The sequence below is a fragment of the Cuculus canorus genome, chromosome 7 (genome assembly GCF_017976375.1).
Source record: "Cuculus canorus isolate bCucCan1 chromosome 7, bCucCan1.pri, whole genome shotgun sequence".
NCBI lineage: Eukaryota > Metazoa > Chordata > Aves > Cuculiformes > Cuculidae > Cuculus > Cuculus canorus.
In genome coordinates this window covers 34,180,060-34,203,871 of record NC_071407.1, presented here as the reverse complement: position 1 = coordinate 34,203,871, position 23,812 = coordinate 34,180,060, and the positions used below count along the sequence as shown (strand labels likewise).

Sequence of the window (23,812 nt, the reverse complement as noted above, 5' to 3'; positions counted from 1 at the left end):
CCTTTCAAGCTCCATCCCACTTTGATCCAGAGCTCATTGTGTCTGTAATACAGTAGATTTATTTTTCATTCTCTCTTTTCTTTCTTTCTCTAACGGATACCACTGGAAAAGGGTCTCAAAGATCTAAACGTTACTAAACTGGCAGTGAGCTCTGTTAAATACTTGACATGTCAGAATCACTGCGTAACTTGTTCGCTCATCCCTGGTGCATCCTAGCTTCAGGCAGGCTGTTGTGCAAGAAAAGACAAGACGTTATCTCATTCCCACACAGGCAGCAGTTCCACGCACCAAGGGCCCAGCATCCAAATACATTTTACAGCCATTTTGTGCATATTCTGGCCAGAACAGAGGAAACAATCCAGGACGATGTGAACAGATCAGCTCCGATTGCGTGCAGCTTGAAGGCTCGAGGCAATGTTGTTTTTTGCCTTTGTTAGAGCTGCGCCCAACAAAAGTTGGGCCATAAACCCACCCTTCCCCCTTTGCAGTGGCCAAGACTTCAAAGCTGTAATACCCCTCTCTCTACTTTCTTCTCCGGCAGTTCTCCCTTCAAACCTCGTCTCAGGGCTCAACGGAGAAGGCTGAAGAGGCTGGTGCTCACGTAGCCCATCCGCTTCCCACAGCCTTGCAAATGCCTGCAGAGAAGAGGAGCTCGCGGCTACAATGGGGAAATTCAGGTTAACATCCGTGTCCATCAGCTAAACAATTACCAGGTGCCTCCAGAAAGAGGCACCATATAAATAAACATTTTATTGCTGGAGAAACAGACCTATCTCTGAAGAGGTATTAGAGGCAATGCTGATTGCCGAGTTCAGCACCCAAGTCTCCTCTAGCGTACAAGGCTAGAGGAGAAATCCTTCTTACACCTCATGCTTCCAAGACCAACATATTTCCCCTCCCAGTAGCAGAATATAATGTTCCCCATTATATTCTCACATATTCATCAATACTCATAACAGAAAGGGGACCCTGTGTTCATCCTGTATTTGCTCTCCTAGGGCAACATCAGGCTGCAATATAAGGCAGAACCCTGAGGGGATTGGCTGGAAAATCCACAGCAAGGACAGACACTGTTTAGAAGAGATGGAGACAGCACAGACAGAAAAGAGCACATCAGCTTAAGAGGAAGAAGGCTTTCACCAAGTAGCGCTGTTCCAATCAGCATTTTACACTCGGAGCATAACAAACAAACACCAAAAAATTAAATCATGAAATCAATTAACTCCCAACCATTTCTAATTCCAATGCCTGAAATTAATCTGGAAATCTGAACACCTGAAATAAAGAGCTTTGCAAATGTGATTCCCAGACCAAGTAAACGTTGTTGTTGATGTTGTTCCATAAGTTTCGGAACGGCCCCCTGAAGAAAAGCAAGAGGCCGCTCAGCCCTCCCCTGGGGGTTCATTTGCACAGGGCACATGCAAACCGCGCAGCTGGCATTGCTCTGCACCACACCAGTCCGCATCGCAGCACATGGGACCAATTTGGTGGCCATTCTAACGGGAGTCAATAACAGCCACACCATTAGCTCAGAAGAAAAGAAAACTTTCATAAAGTCAGCCTGGAAACGCCTGAATAAACTTCAGAGCTCTTAAAACAGTTACTATGGAGTCACTATGGAAACAAGCAATGAGTTAAGCCAAGTGCTAATCTCGGCAAAATACAAAAAAGAATGCTTATAGTCATTTAGCTTCCTTATTGCAAAGCTCGCTGCTCAAACACAAGGCTGGCTTACATGAAGCCCCAGACACTCTTTCCTTGCTCAAAAATATACATTAGTAAGCAGCTTAGCGTACAATTTAAGGATAAATTTATCAAAACAGACTAGAAGCAAAGCACAGCAGCAACATGGGTCTCCTGCAACCGAGCCCCACGCACACGAGAGAGAAAAACAGAAGACTCATCCTTGCACAAGCATGGTTTTAAAGGGTGGTTTGCAGATCCAGCAAGGAGCTTGCGGTCCCAGAGGCAAGCGGGCAAATTCATACTGTCAAAACCCATCTGTAGGCATGAGCAACAATTTCCCTTCGGGTTTGTCAAGGCCAAGCACACAAGGAGGCAACTGATACCACTCGATCACGTAATCCACGTCGCCCGAGCTATTTGAATAGCATCAAATGGAACATGGTTGTTAAATCGCAAGCTCACATACTCTGCAAGTCATGTTGCCATTAAGCAGCATCAGTCAGGACCCTGGGAAAGCAAAGCAGAATTACTCATCTGCAAAGCAGAAAATTTAAGACACTCACATGGGTGTTGCCACACATACGGCTTGTTTTTTCTTGCAGGAGGAAAGAAAGATGAGGATTTGCAGAGGAAGGACTTAAAACCTTCCTTCCCCATCAGTCTGGCACCAGCAGATCACATGCACAAGAAACACCTACACGCTGCTTGCTTTTTAGTAAATAACGGTGAAAGAGTACATAAAATAGATTGAAATTGGCTGTTACAAACTTTGTTCAAACTGCTGCAGACTTGTTTCTGAACAGCAGCTTAGAGGATCGATACTAGGAAGAAACAAAGGGGATTCAGAGCAAACTTTCAACCTGCAGAGATATGTGGATGATCACTTTAAAAATTCAGGTACGTGACACAGGGAAAACCAACCTGACTGTTACAAGTATCCTAACATTAACACAAGCAGGAACTGCAGACTTGTATACAGCCAACCCCAGAAATGCAGATGCTGCAGCACTATTCTCCCCCGGCAGCCCCAGCAACATCTGCTAGCGCCAAAATCCATTTCTGTGAGTACACAGCAGCTTCTGCCTCCGATTCTTTCCACAATCTCCAGTATCCCTACTGGGAGCTCAAAAGCCTATCTTAAAGCTGCTCACACTAAAAGCAAACAACAGAGCATCTGCACATGTACGAAACAGACATAGCCTGGTGGTGCGCTGCCTTCGACATTATTCAGTGACACTGCGTCAGGAAAAAAAAGTCTTTCCCCCAAGGACTTAATTCCAACAAATTAAACCTTCCTCCGTAAGGTAGGTAAGGTAAGCACCTAGCTTTTCCAGTTTGATGGCCACGATAAAACAGATATGTGAAACTACTACTGGCACAAATACCAACACACAAGCTGTTATTTAAAACTATAAGCTGTTAGGTGAGCTTATGTAAAATGTTTTCTCTCCTCTGAAAATTCAGATATCACAAACTGGCATGTGAAGAAAAACAACACTTATGAAGTGCAACAGAACAAAATAATTTCTATGAAACTGAATTAGAATAAGGAAAACCAGATATCTATTTTATATTTCTCAAAAGTAAACACACCATACCTATGCCTCTAACATCTTCTCCTTCTCCCCAAAAATCATAGTTCAACTCCCTTCCACCCCCAACTTTGCCTGAATCAGTGTGATGGGCTTTTCCCGGGAGAAAGAATACAATTTAAAGAGGAAGGAAAGATTTTGCTTTGTTACAGTAATTACCCCTCATATGACAGAACTGGAATTTACTCAAAAATTCCCGTGGCCAGAATTTCATTAACACAAACGCTTTTTGCTTCCTTCCACAGGACACAAAGGTTAGAGGCGCATGACTCCTATCACCATTCTGACTCAATTTCCTGCTAGGTTGTTCATTACTGGTTCATTATCTGTTAAACTCTGCCCTTAGGGAAGGGATGGAATGAGTAGCTAATTCATTACTAGTGAAATATCTGATGTTTATTAACGACGTGAGGATATCTTGCAAGAAGACATCAAGATCAATTTTTCACATAGTAGTAGATCATACACTTAGGCTGAACACCACGACTGACACAGTGTACAGCTGACTGGTAAAAGCAAACTTATGGCCTCTGTGCTTTTAAGAGTCCATTTCTCCGAGTGCTTCACGTAACTGGCCACAGGAGAAAGAAAAACATCAATGAGCTGCAGCAGTGTAAACATGAAATGCCAAAGAAGTTATTAAAATAGGATTTTATTTTATGAATAAAAACTAAACAGAATTAGGACATGATTCTATTTTTTCTTCTTCCCCATTTCCTTTGAACTATTCTGATCATCTCTTTTTGAACCGAGGCTGTATCTACCATTCCTGTGCTGATCCTGCCACTCGCTCTCCAGCTGTCTCAGCATTTCCTGTGTTAGAAGTCCTTCACGCAGCAATCTGTTGGCAAGAGACCCATGTCCATGGCTTTTCAGATCCTCCTGCCTTGTAGCAGCCCGATAGGCTTTCAAGTTCTTTGCTCTTCTGTCTCCCGGAACACCCACTGCAATAGAGAGCGCTTCTGTGGATCTCGCACCGTAACGCTCTGAAACCGCCCTGGTATCCCTCTTAGTCCTCGAAAGAGGAAAGTCCTGCGAGACAACTTCTGCTGCACCAGGAGCAGCTGCAGATTGTGAAGCTCGGATCAGCTTTGTGATGTTGCAGACACCAGCTTGTATAATGTCATCCAGTTTTTTCTGAATATCCCTTACAAGGACAGCATCGGGGAACATATCCATGAAGCGGTAACTGAAGAGAGGCAAAATGACACACAATTAAAACTTCGCACTAAAGAACTGCTGATTGGGACTAAAGTGAGATACACACTATGTAAGGTAAAAAAATCCAAACTATTACATGTTGCATGGGAAGGCCACTGTAGTTTAAATGACATTTCAGCTGCTCCAGTCCAGGATCACCTTGTTTCTGACTTTCTCTGTTACAAACTGTCCTCTGCAGAACCTGTGACTTGCTCCCCCAATAAAGCAACATTTGCATTCGTCAAGATCACAGAATCATAGAATGGTTTGTGTTGGAAGGGACCTTAAAGGTGATGTAGTTCCAACCCCCTGCCATGGGCAGGGACATCCCTCTAAATCAGGCTGCCCAAGGTCCATCCAACCTGGCCCTGAACACCTCCAGGGATGGGGCAGCCACAACTTCCATTGGCAGACTGTTCCAGTGTCTCACCCCTCTCATCGTGAAGAAATTCTTCCTTAAGATCCTAAGGAGTACCTACTACACCACATACCCTCTTTTCTAGGACTGTAAGTCATAAATATTATGAAAAATAAATAAAAATAATCTGCAAGCACGAAGACAATACCTTAACCATAGATAGAGGTCAAAAACATCGTGAACAGCTTCAAGGTGTACAAGTTCTTTGATGTTCTTTGGAACGGCTAATGGCCATTTGGTGTGCCGACAGAGCCAGTCAAACGTCAGAGGCTCATTTCTACTGAACTGTCTGGCAAACTGAAAAACAAGCAGATTCAGTGAATTCTGCAGTTAATCGCGAAAGAAGAAATCCCAAATGAGTTAAATTCCCTTGAGTCTGCACACATCAGATACTCCAGAAAATACCTGCTTTGTTTTACACAGCCCAAATGCCACACATTCTTTTACTTAATTACTAAACGCAGGAGTCATGTCTCCTTTCCAGGGCCTCATTAACACAATTTGTCCACGGGCCGTGCACAGAGTTAAGCAACAAAAGGACAGAGCTATCCAGAAAAGTACAACACTGATGGCATACGATTTCATCTAGCAAAGCAGATGGGCTTTGTCATTTTATTCCCCCTGCTCCTGTTGTGTTAATTATCTTGTTTCAGAATCTCCAGGATTAAGAAAACATTACATGTGTTTCCTGACTTAGGAAACACACAATTCATCGAACTGCACTAGAAATCGGCTCTCCCGAAACCTAAACATCTCAGCTCTTCTACTAACAGACAAATAAGACAAATGAGATTTAAATTTAAAATTTTCAGGAGCACTGACCTCTTGGAATAACTGACACCAGAAGTGGATTTTTTTGCTAAGGAATGGGGCTTAAATCCACACAGGCATTCACAACAGCCTGTCTCTGTCTGACACCACATTATGCTCCCTCTGCGCCTTCATTACTTGGGATCCGAACACTCAGCATTTCCTTAACGAGGCACAATTTTTTTCAACTCTTTAAATCAATCACTTGATTTTTGAAGAACATTATTAGTCATTTTTAAAAAGCACAGGTCTAATATCTGTGACACAAGGGCAGTACATCAGTTTCATTTTTACACTGCATGCTGTCTCTAAAGGGAGACAAAGGCAATACTGTCCAACAAAGCAACAGGGCCGAACAAAATTATTAATCCTAAAAAACTGAAATCAGCTGACTACAAATTCCTCGAAATAACCACTCAGGGGCACAGTGGAAAAGAATTTATCCAGAATGAAATGATGTAATTCTGAGAGCAAGTTACAGCACTGTGTTTCCAGCATTTTTATTCTATGCAACTGTATTATAAGATCAGCAATCGCGCTTAATCATAGAATATTTTGGGTTGGAAGAGACATTAAAGATCACTCAGTTCCAATCCCCCTGCCATGGGCAGGGACACCTCCTACCAGACCACTCTGCCCACAGCCCATCCAACCTGGCCTTGAACACCTCAAGGGATGGCACAGCCACAGCTTCCCTGGGCAACCTGGGACAGGGCCTCACCACTCTCATCATGAAGAAATTCTTCCTTATGTGTAGCCTAAATCTGCCCCTCTCCAGTTTATACACATTCCCCCTCATCCTATCACTCCAAGCCTTTGTAAACAGTCCCTCCCCAGCTTTCTTTTAGCCCCTTTCAGATATTGGAAGGTCATGACAAGATCTCCTCAGAGCCTTCTCTTCTCCAGACTGAACAACCCCAACTCTCTCAGCCTGTCCTCATATGGGAGGTGCTCCAGCCCTCCAATCATCCTTGTAGCCTCCTCTGGACCCGTTCCAACAGCACCATCTCTTTCTTATGCTGAGGATTCCAGAACTGGACACAATACTCCAGATGAGGTCTCACAAGAGAGGAACAGAGGGGCAGAATCCCCTCCCTCGCCCTGCTGGCCACGCTGCTTTTGATGCAGCCCAGGACACCGTCGGTCTTCTGGGCTGTGAGCGCACATTGCCGGCTCATGTCGAGCTTCTCATCAACCAGCACCCCAAGTCCTTCTCTGCAGGGCTGCTCTCAATCACATCATCCCCCATCAGGTACTGAAATCAGGGATTTCATAATCCCACAAGCTTTTCTTTTGTCGACAAGGCAACACCTCGAAGAGGCTGTATCTTGAAGTTTAAGGACAGTTTTTAGACAAGCTGTGGAGCACAAGTGACTACCTAACACAACGTTGATCTGTCCCAGTACAAAGATCACCTGAGAGGCAAGTGGTAGGATTCTCTGAGGCAAGCGACAGAACAACTATGCAAATTCTAATTTGCATCACAAAATATGAATCAGTTCTCAGAAGTTAAAAGCTCTGGCCAATAAAAATGGCAAAGAATGCAATTAATTAATTATATACCATTTTTTATATATATATATCCCCAGCTATTTTATTTAGCTACCTGTAAGCACTTTAAGAATGCTCCCAAATGATCTAATGGCAAAACCCACCATAAATATAGGAGCTGGATACAGTCTCAATGGACCAAGACCTGCCTGCTCCAATACAGATACCATATATTTTTGAGGAAAAAATAACTGACCTTCAACAGTGTGGTACACACAAAGGGCTCTTTTCTGTTCAAAGGTGCAGTACAGAAAACATATCGTGATCGCAAATTTAGTGGAATGTGCTGAATCATATCTGCTAGAAATTTAAAGTCATCAATATTGCAGACAAAGTAAAGTCCATCAACTTGTGAGAGGCTCACAAAAATATCCTGTGAAAATATAACCAGATGAAGAGGATGTTATTGTTAAAATTTGTATTATCAAACCAAAAAAATGATTGTTTCAAAAAGTGGTTAAACTGATAAAGAACAGTTAAAAATATCCATTTTGACCACAGTAATAAAAAGGGAAGCAGGGGAGTTCCCTATACTCTTTTAATGGGATTTTCATTAAATTCTCCAACACAGAATCAGAGAAGACACAATGGACTATGCTTTATTTAAACATTTCTATTAGCCTCCTAACAAATTCAGCATTGTAGAAGCGTACATTCTGGTTACAAAGAACACCATCACAGGAACCAGTTACTACTACGTTTAGAATTTGTTCCAGGTTTGTGACTTAGAATGACCCGAAAAGCTAACTTTACAGCACAAAATTCAATAATTGAGGTGGTTTTAGCCTAGTGTCAGGAATAGATCTTACTTAGGAAGGAAATCACAAGATAAATACAGTATTGGAACACAGGAATTCAAAGAATACCTGAAACATATCCAAGTTCTGGAGAAACAGGAGATGCCACTGCACATTGCAGGGGGGATTTTTATGGAGCGCCAAAGTTATTTCCCCAAAAATCTTTGAAAGATTTACACTAAAAGATCACTGAGCTTCTTAACTAAATATGTGACTGAATCCTTACAGAATCAGTAACAACATCATGTTTTTATCTTAATACTTCTACGCAAGCCCAGAAATTCTCAACAGTAAAATGTTAAAGATGCACTGTTACCCTACCAGCCTAAGTCTGCCAGGAGGTCTCCAAGTATAATCTTGTACCTCAAGGTTAGAAATCATACACTTTGCTACATAACAGCACATCAGCAGAGAACACATTTAAATCCACAAAGCTGTTAAGAACTTCTCAGTGTGCTAAAAAACTGTGATACTATTTTTTAAATGCAGCACTGGAAGCTTAATTTCTGCTTTAAATGCTTTAGGCACCTCCAAAAATTCTACTATACAGCTAAAGATGAGACCAACTAGATGCCACAAAACCTGTTTTCTGAAGTTAAGCAGACACTGTTTCATCAAAACGTTCACAGAACCACAAAAAAAAAAATCAGGTAGCTCTCGGATATACAGACATGACCACCCCTGTTTCCCAGAAATTTTCACATTCATTTTTCAAAATTTTAGTCTAACATTTTCAGCCTCAAACCAAAAAGTCTACACTTCAAACATAGGAAAAGTGAAATGAAGAGTTTGTTGCGAACTCTTCAACATGTGTAAATGTATTTACATACTTCAATATCTTTCAAGTTTATTATAATACAGAAAAGATAAGTATTCTTAAAGTATTTTCAGTCACTGTTGTGGTAGAAAGAAGAATCCAACTGATTCAAAACACAAGGCTGGCTGTTAGGTTCCAGCATGTTTGTACAGAAGCAGTGACTATAAGCAATGATTAATTTTTAAAGTAGAGGATAATACTGTTTTCAGTCTTACAATTAGATTGGATAGAGTGGCATCAGGGAGATGGTAAGCAAACATTTCTATCTGCTCAGCAGTAGGATGTAGGCCAGCTGCCTAGAGGGAAAATAAAGAAAAAGAAATTCCATTAATTCTCAGCATTGTTCTTAAGTTAATGCATCAGAAAGAATATCTAGAAAGACAAAACACAGAAAACAAAGCAACCTACAGAGTCCAGTGTATTTAGCATGCTTATCTGGAACTTAGGAACTTTTTGTGTTTGAGCTTTTAATTCTTAAAAGAGTAGCTTCAACGCAAGTGAAACACTGCAAGCCTTTGACAGACAGTCAAAGTCACTCTGGCACAACCCAACCCATTTTTATTACTAACTTGTAAACAGACACAGGGAAAAATAGTTTGGGACCAGACCACAGCAGAACAGCTCCAGAACACATCTGTTCAACCTGGGTACTGTGCCTCTCACCTTCACAGGGCGCACAGGCTCATTCAAAATTTCCTTCAGCTGCACGAGGTCATCACGATGCATTGTAGTGACTTCTCCTTGTTTGAATGATGAGCCATAACGCCCAGCTCTGCCTGCGATCTGTAGAGCCTGTGAGGTTGTAATGGTGTCTATTTCCTTTTCTCCCTTCTCATTGATAGTTGGCTTTAGTATAGAGTTAAAAATTATTCTTCTTATACACCTGCAATATTTGAACAAAGAGGAATCCTTTTTTTTGCAAAGTATTTCCAATATACAACCTACTACAGAAGAAAGAAAGCTTTTGTTTGTTTGAGATTTTTTCCCCCTCTACAAATTAAGAGACCACAAATACTACTTATGGACATGGCACATTCAAAAGGGCAGCATCAGATTACTGGACAGTTGTGGGAGAATCATCACCCCTACACACATCAATTGTGTCGAATCAAGTAGATCACTACTTCAGAATTAAAATGTATGCACTGTGTTATCCAGACAAAGATATTTAGCCATATTAGACAAACTGGGGAGAAATAAGTGAGGAATCACACGCACAAAAGAAAAGTCACACCATACCCTGCTCCAAGTACTTACAAATTGAGTCCCATTCCAATTGCATCTGTAGCAACTAAAATTTTGCATGGATCGTTAGGATCATTGAATTTCTTTGCCTGTTCAAGTTTTGTTCCTAAAACAGAATGACAAAACAATTCACATAGCAAACTCCTCTTACAAAATAAAGACAATGTCTCACTCTGTTCAATGCCTTTATAATAGGTTGAGGGAAAAAAAATGGTATTATATAGCTATTGTTGGCGGAAGAGAACAGGAGATACTTAATTATCGCCAGAGCTGTGGATAGACTTCATTTAATTACATTTATCTGAAGATCAATATTAAGAACATAGTAAAGGTCTAATCTCAAGATTAAAATATCAGTCAGTGAAAGCTGATTACTTTTTCTAACTATATGGAGGTGCCAAACTAGGAAAACTTGTCCGGCTTTATTTTACAAGTTTTTCTAAGGAAGCAGCAAATGCAGAATGTTCCCTTAAAAATAAAAGGAAGAGTGCTTTACCTGGTGGCAGGCTGCCATATATGACAGCACATTCTAATCCTCTGGCTTCAATCTGTCGGCTGACAGAATAAATGTCATTCTTACTGAAACAGACAATGCAGTCCCCAGGCTGGAGATTATCTAAAGATTCTAAGGCATAGTCCAGCACGGTGAGAGGAGTGAGTCGCTCGTAGTTTCGGACCTAGAATCAAAGGAGTTGTCAAAGATCAGATGGTTTTAAGTGACAAATTCCTGCAGAATATCAGCCAGCCTGCTTATTATCACAACTGATTGTAACGCGGAGGGACCTCTCCCAGTCATGAAGGGACAGTTACTGGGGAGAAGACGACGTACACACCTTATGCACTTGCATACTTGCAGCATTTCCCAAGCTGTGAAGTATATGGTCTTTTCAAGAAACAGAAGAACTGTATACTTTTACATGTAAACCGGATTCAAGAAAAGCAGTATGCAGGCTATGTAGCAATTCTACCAAGAAACAAGAGTCTGTTTTCACTCAGTCATCTGAATGCTGTAACTCATCCCCTTTCAGAATTACACACTCTGTCACACACAGATACATAAAGCTACAGCTAATTCACCAGGAGATCATGCAGGCTGGACTCTCTTAAGACCAAATTTCATGTTTTCAAGTACTCTTCACAAAGGAATCTTCCCAAGGAAAAAAAAATATATTTGACAATAAAGCTGGGCTTCAGAGATCTTTCAATCACTCCTCTGGAGGTGTTAGCTCTTTTAACTCCTTTCCTTGTCATATGGAGAATAAATATCAACAGATTCAGTAACCTCAAGCAAACCTAAGGGCACTGCACCCTCCAGGAAGGACAGAACTATAAGGAAAGGCACTAAACAGCTGCAGCACTCCCTGAGGGGAACTCAGCAAAACACTTGTCTCTTTTAAGCAAACCACTACTGCTATTTAAAAAAAAAAACCAAAAACCACAAAACAACTCTGCAACATCTCCTTTGGTTTACAAGAACTGAGAAACATTTTAACAAGAAACTCTGCAAGAATGACTTCGATCAGTGATACCCTCAAAGGGCCCTAAATATTTGCCCGTTTTCCAGCCAGGAGAACCTGATGTTCATAACATTATAGAATTAAAAAGCTTACTTCAACTTCCTCCCCTGTGGTGTACATGAGCTCTGTCACCAAGTCAATAGCAGCAGCTTCTCCACAAACGTGGATTTCTTGCGCACAGAGGCCTGAACAACATCCAATGAAATAAAATGCGAAGTGTTACATATTTATAGGCAACAGTAGCTTTCGCTGACTTAAAAGTTACCCCAAAATTTTGCAGGCTAAACACATCAATGAGGGCTGCACTGCAGCTCCTTCAACATCCCAAATCAGTACGTAAGGCTTCTCCCACAATACACTACTTCCTTACAGCTGCTCTTGATCTCATATCAGCAAGTGATGCTTGGAAATGCATTAGTATGACAAACAGAGCAGCTAATACCTTGTTGCACCCTCTCAGCCAAAACAAGAGATACCCTCAACCCCTGAACAAATGGAACAAAGCTTTAAGTATGTTTTATTTACTACTGCTCTTCTACTAACTCCCAAATGACAGCAGAATTGAAGAGCTTTGTTGTCTGCGTGACTTTCTTAAATTATGAATACATCTCTAAAACAGTCAGAATAGAAAAAGGAAAAAACAGGAGGTAAGGGAAGCGTGACAAAACATCCTATTAAATTTAGAATCAAAAGTTGTGAAGGAAAAGGTGGGCGGGGGAATCAGACTCCAAACTTTAGTTCAAAATCTGAGGAAAAATAAGTTCCAAAAATTCCTCTTGAAAAACTCTAAAATTATCAAAAGAAGTATTCTTCTAAGAATTTAATAGATCAATGCAGCTCTATAAATGAGCCACTTGAAATTAACCTTATAAAATATTTAACGTTTGCCATACTGCTAGACATTTCAGAGTATCTCCTCACAATAAAATCTCTGACAAATTGTGTTGTTTGACTGAACAAAAAAGCATAGAAATAAATCAATGTAAAAGGACAGCATGTGTAAGAACACAAAGACTCCATATTATCCAAGGAAGCAAAACTAAAAGAGGCATCTGTATAACTTACAGAATATTTTTTTTAATAATCATTAAGTAGAACATGACAGGTAAATTGCTGCCACACAGGCAAATTGTTTGAGGCAGAGTATGTCTCTAACTTGCTGTGAGAAGACATATGAAGAAAAAATAATAGCTTTTATTTTGCATCACATATTTCAACCATTGACGAATATACTGACTGCTAAGCTTGTTGCAATGTGCTGTTTATAGTCACATTAAACTAGTTCAGCATAAACAAGCTTACCTAGAAGAGCTCTTGTCCAAGCCCAGCCTCTGGCAGGATCTCTGATCATCTGAATTTCATCAATCACAGCAACCTCATCTCAAAACAAAAAAGAAAGGATGTGATGCACCAAGAAAGAGCATCTAGAACAGCAGTACAACATAGGAAGGATTTCTAAGCCTTTCTAAAGTACGTTGCTCAAATCAAATTAATCCTCTACCAACAAAAAATTATTCTGAGGCGGTCTAGGTTTACTGCTCTAACCTAGTTCAGAAATTGTTTAAGTAAGAGCGAAAAAAGAACAGCTCAGCTACTTCAGCATCCAAACAATAATACACAGAGATACCACAGATATGCCAGAAACAATTCAGTATACATACAAGGCGTATTAGTGCTGCACATTTCAATGGTACAAGCAATATGAGGAGCTTGTCTGGCATCTTCATTGGCATACACACGCTCTTCTCCTGTCACCAAGTCACATGGCACATTCTAAAGGAATACAGAAAACTCACGTTAAGTTTCTTCACTATAACATAATCCTCTTTCCAAAGGGGAAAAAAATCAGTTTCTTAAAGTAACTTCTAAGGCGGTATAATGTAAGCTATCCAGAAAATAACTACTCAGCCTTCTGAGACTTGTGTCCTGCATTTAAGTCCTATCAGATTAAAGGGTGGAATGAAGAGGCAGTATCTGTAATTAGACGCCCTTCTCTGCTCCAGCAGGAGATCACATCCTCTTGGGAGCACTTCAGAGCTGTCACAACTGTGACAAAAGAACTGTAGTACAAGGGGTACACAGAGCAAGGCCCTTGCAAACTCCAGCCTCCCCCAGTTCAACTGGTGATGGCCCTGTTGAGCATCTCACCCAGCAAGAGTTCATGAGGACTGGCTGTGAGGGACAGCAGGAGCCGCCCCTCATCAGCTCTACACTCAGAGTGCTCCTTCCAGATCTACAGCCACCTGTAGAGCCATGTAGGAAGGTCTGTTTAACCCTCAAGGGCTACGCATCCACGAACTGCCATGAGCTGCCAAATGAAAAGTCCTCACGAGCACTAAACAGATGGAAAAAAAAAGTCCAGTAACTACTAACAAGGAAGATCCACTACGTGGTACCTTTACACACTAGGGGATACGGTTACAGGTATCTCCTAGGACAATCTTTCTTAGGTGTTGCTTTGATAAACCAGTAACAGGAATGACAGATTCTAAATCATAGACTTATCAAGAAAAGAGAAACCACAGGATCAATCAGCAAACACTACTGTACACACTACACTGCATTAACAGGTGAAGTGTTATTGTAATGCTTCAGAACTGGTGCAGTTCGGCGCAGTGGGAAACACACTGGTGAGGAGCCTTCAAAAAGCTGCTGGAAGCAATTTAAAAAATTACTAATGAGAGGTTCCTCTAGAGACATAATACAAGGCACCGCTCTTCAACTCAACACAGCTGAAGAACCTTTTATTAGATGGCCAAGTGAAATAGATTTAAACATTGAAGCAGAAGGTTAAGGGGAGTTAAAGAAGGGTAATTTCTTGCATACAAGCTAAAATAAAGGTCACAGGCAAAAGAAGCCACGGTTTTCCCACTGAAAAAGCCAATAGTAGAACCTGGCTAAACACAGGGAGAGAAAAATTACAGGAAAAGGGAGGCAGGTTCCAGGAATGATTGCATGGCACATGCAATAGAGATAGTGATGTTCCATTCTGCACTCCTAATGCAGAAACGCACAACTGGTATTCACACGAGCTGACAGTACTGCAAAGCAAAGGCACCCATCATCACAGACTCCTAGAATCACTAGGTCAGAAAAGACCTCTTGGATCATCAAGTCCAACCATTTAAGCACACTGCATCACAGACTACCTTAATCACCTACAGCACTTCACAAGCATGCATTCATGAGATTGTTCCAGTATTAAGGATGGAGGCAAGTAATACAACATACTGACAGCATCATTACTCTTCTGGAAGATCTCATGAGCTAGAAGTTTTAGCGGGCCACAGTATATTCCGGATTTTGCTGACAAAAATCTCTGGATAGCATGGTAAGTTTTTCCACTGTTTGTAGGACCAGCATGGAATATTATCTTTCTCTGAATAGCTCTGGCATCTGGATACCTAAAACACACACAAAAAAGCAGATCTGTTGAACATTTATCTTGTGTTCTGGATATTGATTCAGGGGAAATGCAAATTAGTTTCAACACTTATTTATTAATAGTTTTTTTAATGTGTGGTGATAACAGAAAGATCAAGTTCTTAAATAGAGACAGCATGAAGGTGTTACTATGTCTTATATTTTCATCTTCTAATTCATACAATGCTTTCAAAAATTCAGAGTGGAATTCACACACTCTGTTCAGAATTATTCAGTAATAATTACCGCAGTAATGGGGTCTCCGTCCTTTAGGTACGTTAACATTTTAGTGTTCTGGCATGCTACCTCCCAAACAGATACAGCCAGAAGACAGCTTTCTGGAAAGGCAATACCAACTCAGCAGCTTTCATAGCTGATATCATCTTATTTTCCTTTTAACTGATTGCACTATATCTTGTAATAAAAGTAAAAGTTCCTGATACAAATTGTTGTAAAAACAGAGAAATGGAACTGAAAATATTGTACAAACTATGCATCATAAAGCTTACATCAACAGACTATGAAATTCTGACACTGAGAAAAGAAAACATAGCAACAACTTAAACACACTGACCAGTTGGGCGGCAATCTTAAATCGCTGATCTTGCGCAGATCATCCATACAATCCAGCATCGGAAAGATCTGCTTTGCATGCCTCAAGAAAAATGGAAAGAGATCATCCACGTGACCTAGAAAACAAACCTTCTTAAGAAAGTTTGCACGCTAGTCTGAAGGTGTGCATCTTTATAATAAACTTTATTTCCACCACACTCTTCTGTAATTCTTTCAACTTCTGGCTCTTTGTGAAATTCAACAGTTATCTCCACAGCAGAAAAGTAAACTACCATGAATACACGGACTTGCTAAGAGATGTAATGCAAATACAACAGTATTGAAGAAAAAAAAAATCTCATTTCATTATATTCACCCTAGTTAGCCTGCATGTCAAGGGAACTTCTAAATAAAATGAGAATCTATAGCAAAGCTGGATGAGAACCAGCTTTTCTAAGAAGATTTTAGCCTTTTCTTCCAATTCACGTGCTGCCCAGGAATAAAATAAAACTTCTAAAATGCTTTTATGAATAAACAGAAAAAAAAAAAAAAAAAGAAATATTTGCAGCTTCCCAAAGCTACTAAGACTTGGGTTGCTGCTTCAACATAGTGAAACTTCAGTCCCGAGTTGAGAAAACAAAACCAGAATCAGCTCAGAGGAGACATCCAGCTTCACTGTTCACTCCTCTGAGCGTTTGCAGAGCAGAAATGTGGCCTTAAACTTCTCATTTCAGGTCACACTCCAACTATCTAGCTATCACACAATTTGCCTGGATCTAAAACCCTGTTATGACCAAACACACACACACACACACAAAAAGATCAGTGGTTTACATTTTGTTTTTAAATTCAAAATTAGTAATCAATGAATCAAAATAGTTGTACAGAATTTAAAGAACTTAAAAACTGTAGTATTTTCAATTATCACCTTTGGACAGGCAAAACTCAACTAAAACGCTTCAAAACTGCCACAATAAACAACCTTATATGCTCCTCTACATGTGAGTTTAGAGGCACATATAAACAATCCTCATATATAAGTAAATGAGGAGTAGAAGTCAGGAGATCACCTTAAAGATTTTATGCACAACTGATGTAAAAGGATACTTTAAATTTCCAAAGATGGTAAACATTTTAAATCGATACGTTTATATTCTAAGACAAAAAACACTGTAACCTTTAAATTACCATCAATAAAAACACACACACTGTGGCAAAGTTCTGCAGCTCAAACTGTGGAGAAGACCATTCCCCTTGTTGCCAGCTAGCATCCCCTTTTAGCTAGGTGCTGTTGATTACAACACATGATGCATTAAGCAGACACGGTATTTAGTGCCACTCGGAACTAGAGCAGTCACAGAGCAGTATTCCCAAACACTTATAGCCACCTGGCCAGGAGAAAGCTCTCAAAGTGCCCCCTAGTGACCACTGAATTTTTAAGAGGAATAAGCGGCACAGTACTGTTTTAGAGCATCTGTTGTTCATTGCTGCCAAGACCTCCAGCTCTTTTGCTTCCACTACAGAAGATTTAAGGACAGAACATCCATAGGATGGGCACAAGCATTTCTGACCGGGAAGTGTTGATTTTTAACCCTTATTACAGCACAGTAGGAGAGTCCAAACATACATATGTAAACATACAGGTCGAAACCAAGACACAAATGCATTTTATTTTACAAGCACTCCAGATACTTGCCTGCACCACAGCATATATCATTGAGAATAATATGCAAATCAGCACTCACAGAACTGGACTCCATGATATACTTCCTAAAGCTTATAAACGCTTGGTGAAACAGGCGAGCTGCAAAAAAAAAAACGACAAAGGAACAAAATGAAAGGGACCGGGATCACAAAGCCGTATTTGTAAAAGCCCAACAAAACACTGCAGCAGTCCATTAAAAACCTACACCTTGGTAGGAGATATTACAAGTGAATATAAAGGTTATTTGAACTGAGTGACAGACACAACCTAAATAAGCAGTGTTGTGAGACCTATTATAGATCGGCTCTACCCAATACCATAAAAACAGATTTCACATTTGAAAAAAAAATTAAAAAAAAAACTCAAAACATTTTCTTACCGTCTAATCCATTATCTGCCCCGAGTCTTTGGATTTCTTTTCTTTTGTAGAATTTATTTAAGTTTTTCAGAACTTCACCTGTAGAAAGAGAGCAATGGGTTTTTTTTTCAGTTTGCTCCAAATCAAATCCCATTTCCTGGACTAAAGATCATGGCTCATAGTCTCCCTACTCTGGAGAGAAGGAATCTTTGCCATGCCAAACAGACTCAAGTGATTTCTCCCTAAATGAAACACAATCAATGATATAGCCTGTTATGGAAAAGGACAATCTTAAGCCGCAGCAGAGTTAGAATTGCCATGAGGATGAGGTCAGTATTAGAGAGACGCTCTCTCTTTAACTGATAGGAAAGTATAAAAGTGGGAACCTGCAGCCAACATGCTACAGAACTAACTAATTAAGGGGTTTGGGGCAGTTTTAGTTTGCTTTTTGTTGACATCTATCAGGAAGTAGTTGGTTTTACTGCAAAAAGTAAACCCACTTAAACTACACAGTGACAGCTTTTAATAAACATCCTAAGAGACTTTCTTCCCTCCACGCTGCTTCCAAGACGTGTTCTCCAGAAAGATCAGGCAAACCAGATGCAGTATTCTTCCTACTTCTCAGCTTAAACAAAGGAGGGGAGAGGAAAACGTAGAGTTTCTTCATATCACTAATTACTCAGTTTGTTTGTATAAAATCTATTATAAAGTTTTATTAATAAACCTTTTCCTTCCCCCAAAAGGCAAGTTCAGAGGTGCAACAAAAATGTGTTTACTAATGTACACTCTGAATTTAGGTCATTAAATGTTAGTTAAATTATATCAGCAAAAATGTGTCCCCTCTCCATCTGTAGCAGGTCAGAAATCCACAAAAATCCAGCAAATATCATGAGCACCTATTCATAAATGTATCAGTAAAACTCAAGTCTACAAACCCTATGTTATAAAATGCTAAAACTAATACATGAGTCTTCACAACACTCATTTACCACCACAAGTTATTGGGGACAACATTGCCAAGCTCTGCTCTAACTCCATAGCTCTCTGAAGTCTCTGCTGTGACATGTAAAGCCTCCCATGAGATCAATCTTAAAGCATTGAAAGATTGCCTCTATTTCTGAAAAACTATATTCTAGAGCAAAGTCAGCCCACTTTGCATAATGAAAATCATCAGGTGACATGAATATGACAAAGTTCAATTGCAGGCACAGCCAGGAGGACAAAAGCAGTGGCTATGCCCCATACCCTGTGTATGGTTATAGCAGCTTGATAATGGATTAACTCATAGCCGGAAATGTTCACAAAAGTAACGGAGCAAGATGTCAGCAGGCTCACATTTACTACACAGGCATCCACGCTCTCATCAAGAAATACTCAAGGGCCCGGAAAATCAAAGACAGAATGCAAAACACTGCACTAAAAGAAAGCAGAGGGCTAATTCTCTTCAGAACTTCCACAAGAAGTATTAACAGTTAACACAGCCATGTAGCTAAATTCACAACCTATTGGCCTTACTACAAGAGGAAAAGGTCAATGCCAGAACACTTGTTACAATCCAGGCCAACATGACATTGAGACCATCACAGCCTCAACGTCCAAGGTCACAATCCCTCCCAAGCACAAGAACTTGCTTTAATAATAAGGTATATCAAAACAAAACAAAGCTGGCATTGTAGCCCAACTAGACGCGCCCACATCAGCTTTATCAAACTGTGTGTAGTACTATTTCCACAGCAAAAGCTACCAATCGGAGCACATGCTCAGGAGATCTGCATCCTGCCACTAACATTACCCTTTTTACTACTCATTAGTGGTTTAAGATTTCCCTTTCTTTACCACTTCCTCATTCCAAAACAGTATTTTAGCTCTTACTCCTCAATTACTTTGACTTCTCAGGAGTATTTTGTAAGGTTCTGTGTAACAAGACAGCCTTACTTTCTGGTTAAGTTCAGAAATCACGCAGCTGGCCTCCAACGTATCAGGTTCATTCCAATGTTTCAGCCCTATGTGCAGGAAGACTTCTCAGTCACTTTTCTGCATCTGAGAAAACAATTGTCCCTTCCAGCATGCCCACATGCTGCCACCGGGGCAGCTCAACTGCTTTACTTCAAAATTCCTCCAGAACTGTTAACTTCTACCATCCGGTCCAAGGGACCTGCTGCATCCGAATAATCCAGTTGTTCAGGCACCTCCCATTCCTGACACACGAATTGCTGACAACATTTCATCTTTCCTAGCTTACATTTCTCACCAGTAAGCACAGCCTTGTGGGCTAACAATTGCAGCCACAGAACTGACATTCAATACAACAACTGTGCATTAGGGCTCCAAATCAACAACTGTATCGAGGACTCTGTGGAGGCACACAACACAAAGTGCTGATCTTTCATACAGTAGATTTCTGTTTACGTTTATTTAAAATGGACAATGGATCACCTCCATTCCAGAAGGCCCACAGTCAAACCAACCCAAATTCATGCTGCCCACTCCTTTGGCAACATTCAGTCCTAAAAATCACGAAGCCAGGTACCAATCCTCTCTGCACTCACAGCAGATCACCTCCCTTTGCCACAACCCTATCTTCTCTCACTGCTCTTTACACTCCTTTCTCCTGATACTACATGCATGAGCAGATTGCTTGTTCCCTTTCACTCCAAGTTTAACGTCAGAGCTTCTTTTCTTATTATTATTTTCTATTTTACATAACTGCTTCTTAGATATCTCACTATAATGCGCCCATGGGTGACCCAGTCACTCAACAATGAGCTGTTCCATAAGGCAATCATCCAAGGGGTTTAGCAAACACCTACTTAGATCTCAAATCACTCCATCATACAGCAAATTCATACTGTTCTGATGTTTCCCATAGCACTGTGCATCTGGGCCTTTCACAACGGAGACATCAACATCACACAAATATATCTGAAACATCATTAATATAAAAGCAACGAATGGCTAAAGAACACATTCTGCCATCACCTCTGTAAGAAAAGCACAAAAGCAAAGCTCCTTCTAGGTGTAACCTACTTGATACAGCGGAAGTGAAAGCATATAGCAGCACCTATAAGGATTCCCTTCCCATGGAGTCCCAGAAAATAGATGTAGCCATGAAGAAATTCCACAACAGGCCATTAAGCAGCAGTTATTAAGTTTTTGCAAAACTGGCTTCATAAAAGTAAGCTTCTAAAAAGGCTTCTGTTATACTGACAGCGTTTGACTAGCGTGAAAACTAAGATCACTTTCTCACTTCAGCAAGTAACAAACTAAAGAGAGGACTCACTGGAATTATGTGCGCTCTAAGTAAAAAAGTTTCTTCACAAGAAGTGATCAGAAAACCTAGAAATACAAATTTTTCTGTATTGCATCTAGTTCAGTATTTGAAAGCAGAATCTGACAGGGCACCATCATTCAAAATATCAAAAAACAGATGCATAATACTGTGGTCGGAATCTGGGGGAAGGGAAGGAGAAGGATATTTACTTCACAAAATAAGAATGGATGATATTTGCTAAGGGAGGTCTCATTCAGTTCCCCCTTTAGCATTATTGATGGGTTTCAAAATACAGAATTATTGACAACACTACAGGCCAACAAGCCAGATGAGCACCACGCTGGTCACCTGTCTGGTATTCCTTGCAAGTCTCACACAAAAGAACTTCAGGCTGTGGGAACATAAGTAATTTCAGCTGATTTGGTCTCTCTCAATACATTAGTAGAGACCAAATACAAGAGTATTTTACTTGTACCTTTGAAGAAATCAACACAACCAGTTATCTAACAAATGAGACAAGAAAGACAAGAAGAGGCTACCATTCCTATTTACTGGTACTCAAACAACACAATACTAACAGAAGACAAGCCTCAAAGACAAGCCTGAAAACACCACGGATTTTTTACGATACAGCTCTTCAGGATTATCCCTCCTAGTGAAGTTTTCTTTCAGACATCAGAGCCAGGTATGCTTTCCTTGAGGGCTCTAAACAAGTTAAGATCACTTTCCCACACTTCTGCTTCCAGTTAATACAAATATTACTCCATCAGGACACTTAATTAGAAGAACTTATGAAGAACTTTCGGATGTGCAAACCCAAGAACGCACAGACGCACCTGCATTGCTTTAATCAAAAGCTGAAGTTTTGAGTTAAACTGGCTGTCAATACCTAAGAACAGTGAACATTTTCATAAAATGATAGAATGGTTTGGGTTGGAAAGATCACTCAGCTCCAAACCCCCTGGGCAGGGACACCTCCCCCTGGCTCAGGCTGCCCAAGGCCCCATCCAACCTAGCCCTGAACACCTCCAGGGATGGGGCAGCCACAGCTTCCCTGGGCAACGTGGGCCAGGGCTTCACCACTCTCATAGTGAAGAATTTCTTCCTAATGTTTAGTCTAAATCTTCCCTCTTCCAATTTAAAGCCATCCCCCCTCACCCTATCACTCCATACCCTTGCAAAATGTCCCTCCCCAGCTTTCTTGTAGCCCCTTAAAGTACCAGAAGGTTGCTATAAGGCCTTCTCTTCTCCAGGCTGAACAACCCCAACTCTCTCAGCCTGTCCTTGTATGGGAGGTGTTCCAGCCCTCGGATCATCTTCACAGCCCTACTCTGGACCTGTTCCAACAGTTCCCTATTCTTCTTATGTTGGGGACTCCAGAACAGGATACAATATTCCAGATGGTGTCTCATGAGAGGCAGAATCCCCTCCCTCGGCCTGCTAGCCATGATTCTTTTGATGCAGCCCAGGACACAGTTGGCCTTCTGGGCTGTGAGCGCACATTGCCGGCTCATGTCCATCTTCAACAACCAGCACCACCCATGGTTTCAATACAGTATCGGCAATGATGTGATTGAGAGCAGCCCTGTGGAGAAGGACTTGGGTCCTTCCTATTGGGTCCTACTGAAACCATGGGTGGTTTCAATCCATGGTTTGGATCAAAATCAACCTCATTTTGATCTGGGCTCACTTACAGACAGTGTTATTCTGCCCATAACATCAATGTTTGAGCAAACTACAGCTCCTGAGCAAAACATGGCTCCTGAACTCAGCTGCAGTTACAGTTTCCAATGCCAAGGGATCCCAGGGAAGCAGCAGGACCTGTTCCAAGGCTGAGCACCTTTTATCCTGACTGCAACATACAGGGTGTGCAGGAATGAGCCCACGCAGCACTGGGCACCATGAACACTGTATCCTGGGCTGCATCAAACGCAGCATGGCCAGCAGGGCAAGGGAGGGGATTCTGCCCCTCTATTCCTCTCTTGTGAGACCCCACCTGGAATATTGTCCAGTTCTGGAATCCTCAACATAAGAAGGAGATGGAGCTGTTGCAATGGGTCCAGAGGAGGGCTGCAAAGGTGATGTGAGAGCTGAAGCACCTATAAAGACAGACTGAAAGAGGTGGGGTTGTTCAGCCTAGAGAAGAGAAGGTTTTGGGGAGGCCCCAGAATGACCTTTCAGTACCTGAAGGGGCTACAAGAAAGCTGGGGAGGGACTTTTTATGAGGGCATGGAGTGATAGGATGAGATGGGATAGCTTTAAATTGGAAGGGGAAGATTTAGATTGGACATAAGGAGGAATTTCTTCACCACGAGGATGGTGAGGCCCTGGCCCAGGCTGCCCAGGGAAGTTGTGGCTGCCCCATCCCTGGAGGTGTTCACGGCCAGGCTACCTTGGGCAGCCTGGTGAGAGCTGTCCCTGCCCACGCAGGGGGTAGAACCGGCTGGGCTTTAGGCCCGTTCCAGCCCGAACCACCCCCGCCCGCCCCGCTCACCCTTGTCGAGGGGCCGCGTCAGCTCGGCGCCCACGTCCTCCTCGGCCTCATCGCCGGCGAGTTTCAGCGGCACGGGCACGAAGAGCGAGGTGTCTGGGGCTCGGCCCCCTCCGGAGGAGGAGGCGGCGGAGCAGCGGGGCCGCGGCCGGGCGGGATGAAGGGAGGCCCCGCCATGGCGGAGAGCGAGCCCCGCGCTCGCCGGGAGCCGCAGCAGCGGCCACGCGCACCGCCTCATCGGCAGCCAAGGGCAGCGGCGCGCGCCCACCCGCGCGTCATCGCCCCGCGACACCACCCGCCCACACTGCGCGTGCGCGGTACCGCCCCCCACCCCCCGAGGGGAGCCGAGCCCTCCCCCTCGTGGGCAGTCGAACGCGCA

The 23,812-nt window shown here is 41.8% G+C and overlaps 1 protein-coding gene across 1 annotated transcript; it reads right to left on the bottom strand.

Moving 5' to 3' along the window:
• Positions 1-3,650: 3,650 nt before the first annotated feature.
• SUPV3L1 (Suv3 like RNA helicase) lies at positions 3,651-23,723 on the bottom strand. Its single transcript, XM_054072058.1, has 15 exons — positions 23,437-23,723; positions 17,693-17,770; positions 17,305-17,412; positions 15,631-15,745; positions 14,869-15,037; positions 13,295-13,406; positions 12,936-13,013; positions 11,727-11,818; positions 10,613-10,793; positions 10,129-10,222; positions 9,535-9,754; positions 9,087-9,167; positions 7,454-7,630; positions 5,045-5,193; positions 3,651-4,467 (listed from the first exon to the last, which is right to left on the bottom strand). Exons 1-15 carry the CDS (start codon positions 23,669-23,671, stop codon positions 3,972-3,974), a joined length of 2,385 nt encoding a protein of 794 aa, XP_053928033.1. The 5' UTR covers positions 23,672-23,723; the 3' UTR covers positions 3,651-3,971.
• Between the last annotated feature and the right edge of the window lie 89 nt (positions 23,724-23,812).

Excerpts from the sequence above, each read along its gene's own strand:
- SUPV3L1 (XM_054072058.1), bottom strand. The coding sequence starts at position 23,671 with ATGAGGCGGTGCGCGTGGCCGCTGCTGCGGCTCCCGGCGAGCGCGGGG. Across the intron at positions 10,223-10,612 it reads ATATGGCAGCCTGCCACCAG|GAACAAAACTTGAACAGGCA; the intron begins GTAAAGCACTCT and ends ATTCTGTTTTAG. Across the intron at positions 4,468-5,044 it reads GACCTCTATCTATGGTTAAG|TTACCGCTTCATGGATATGT; the intron begins GTATTGTCTTCG and ends GCCTCTCTTCAG.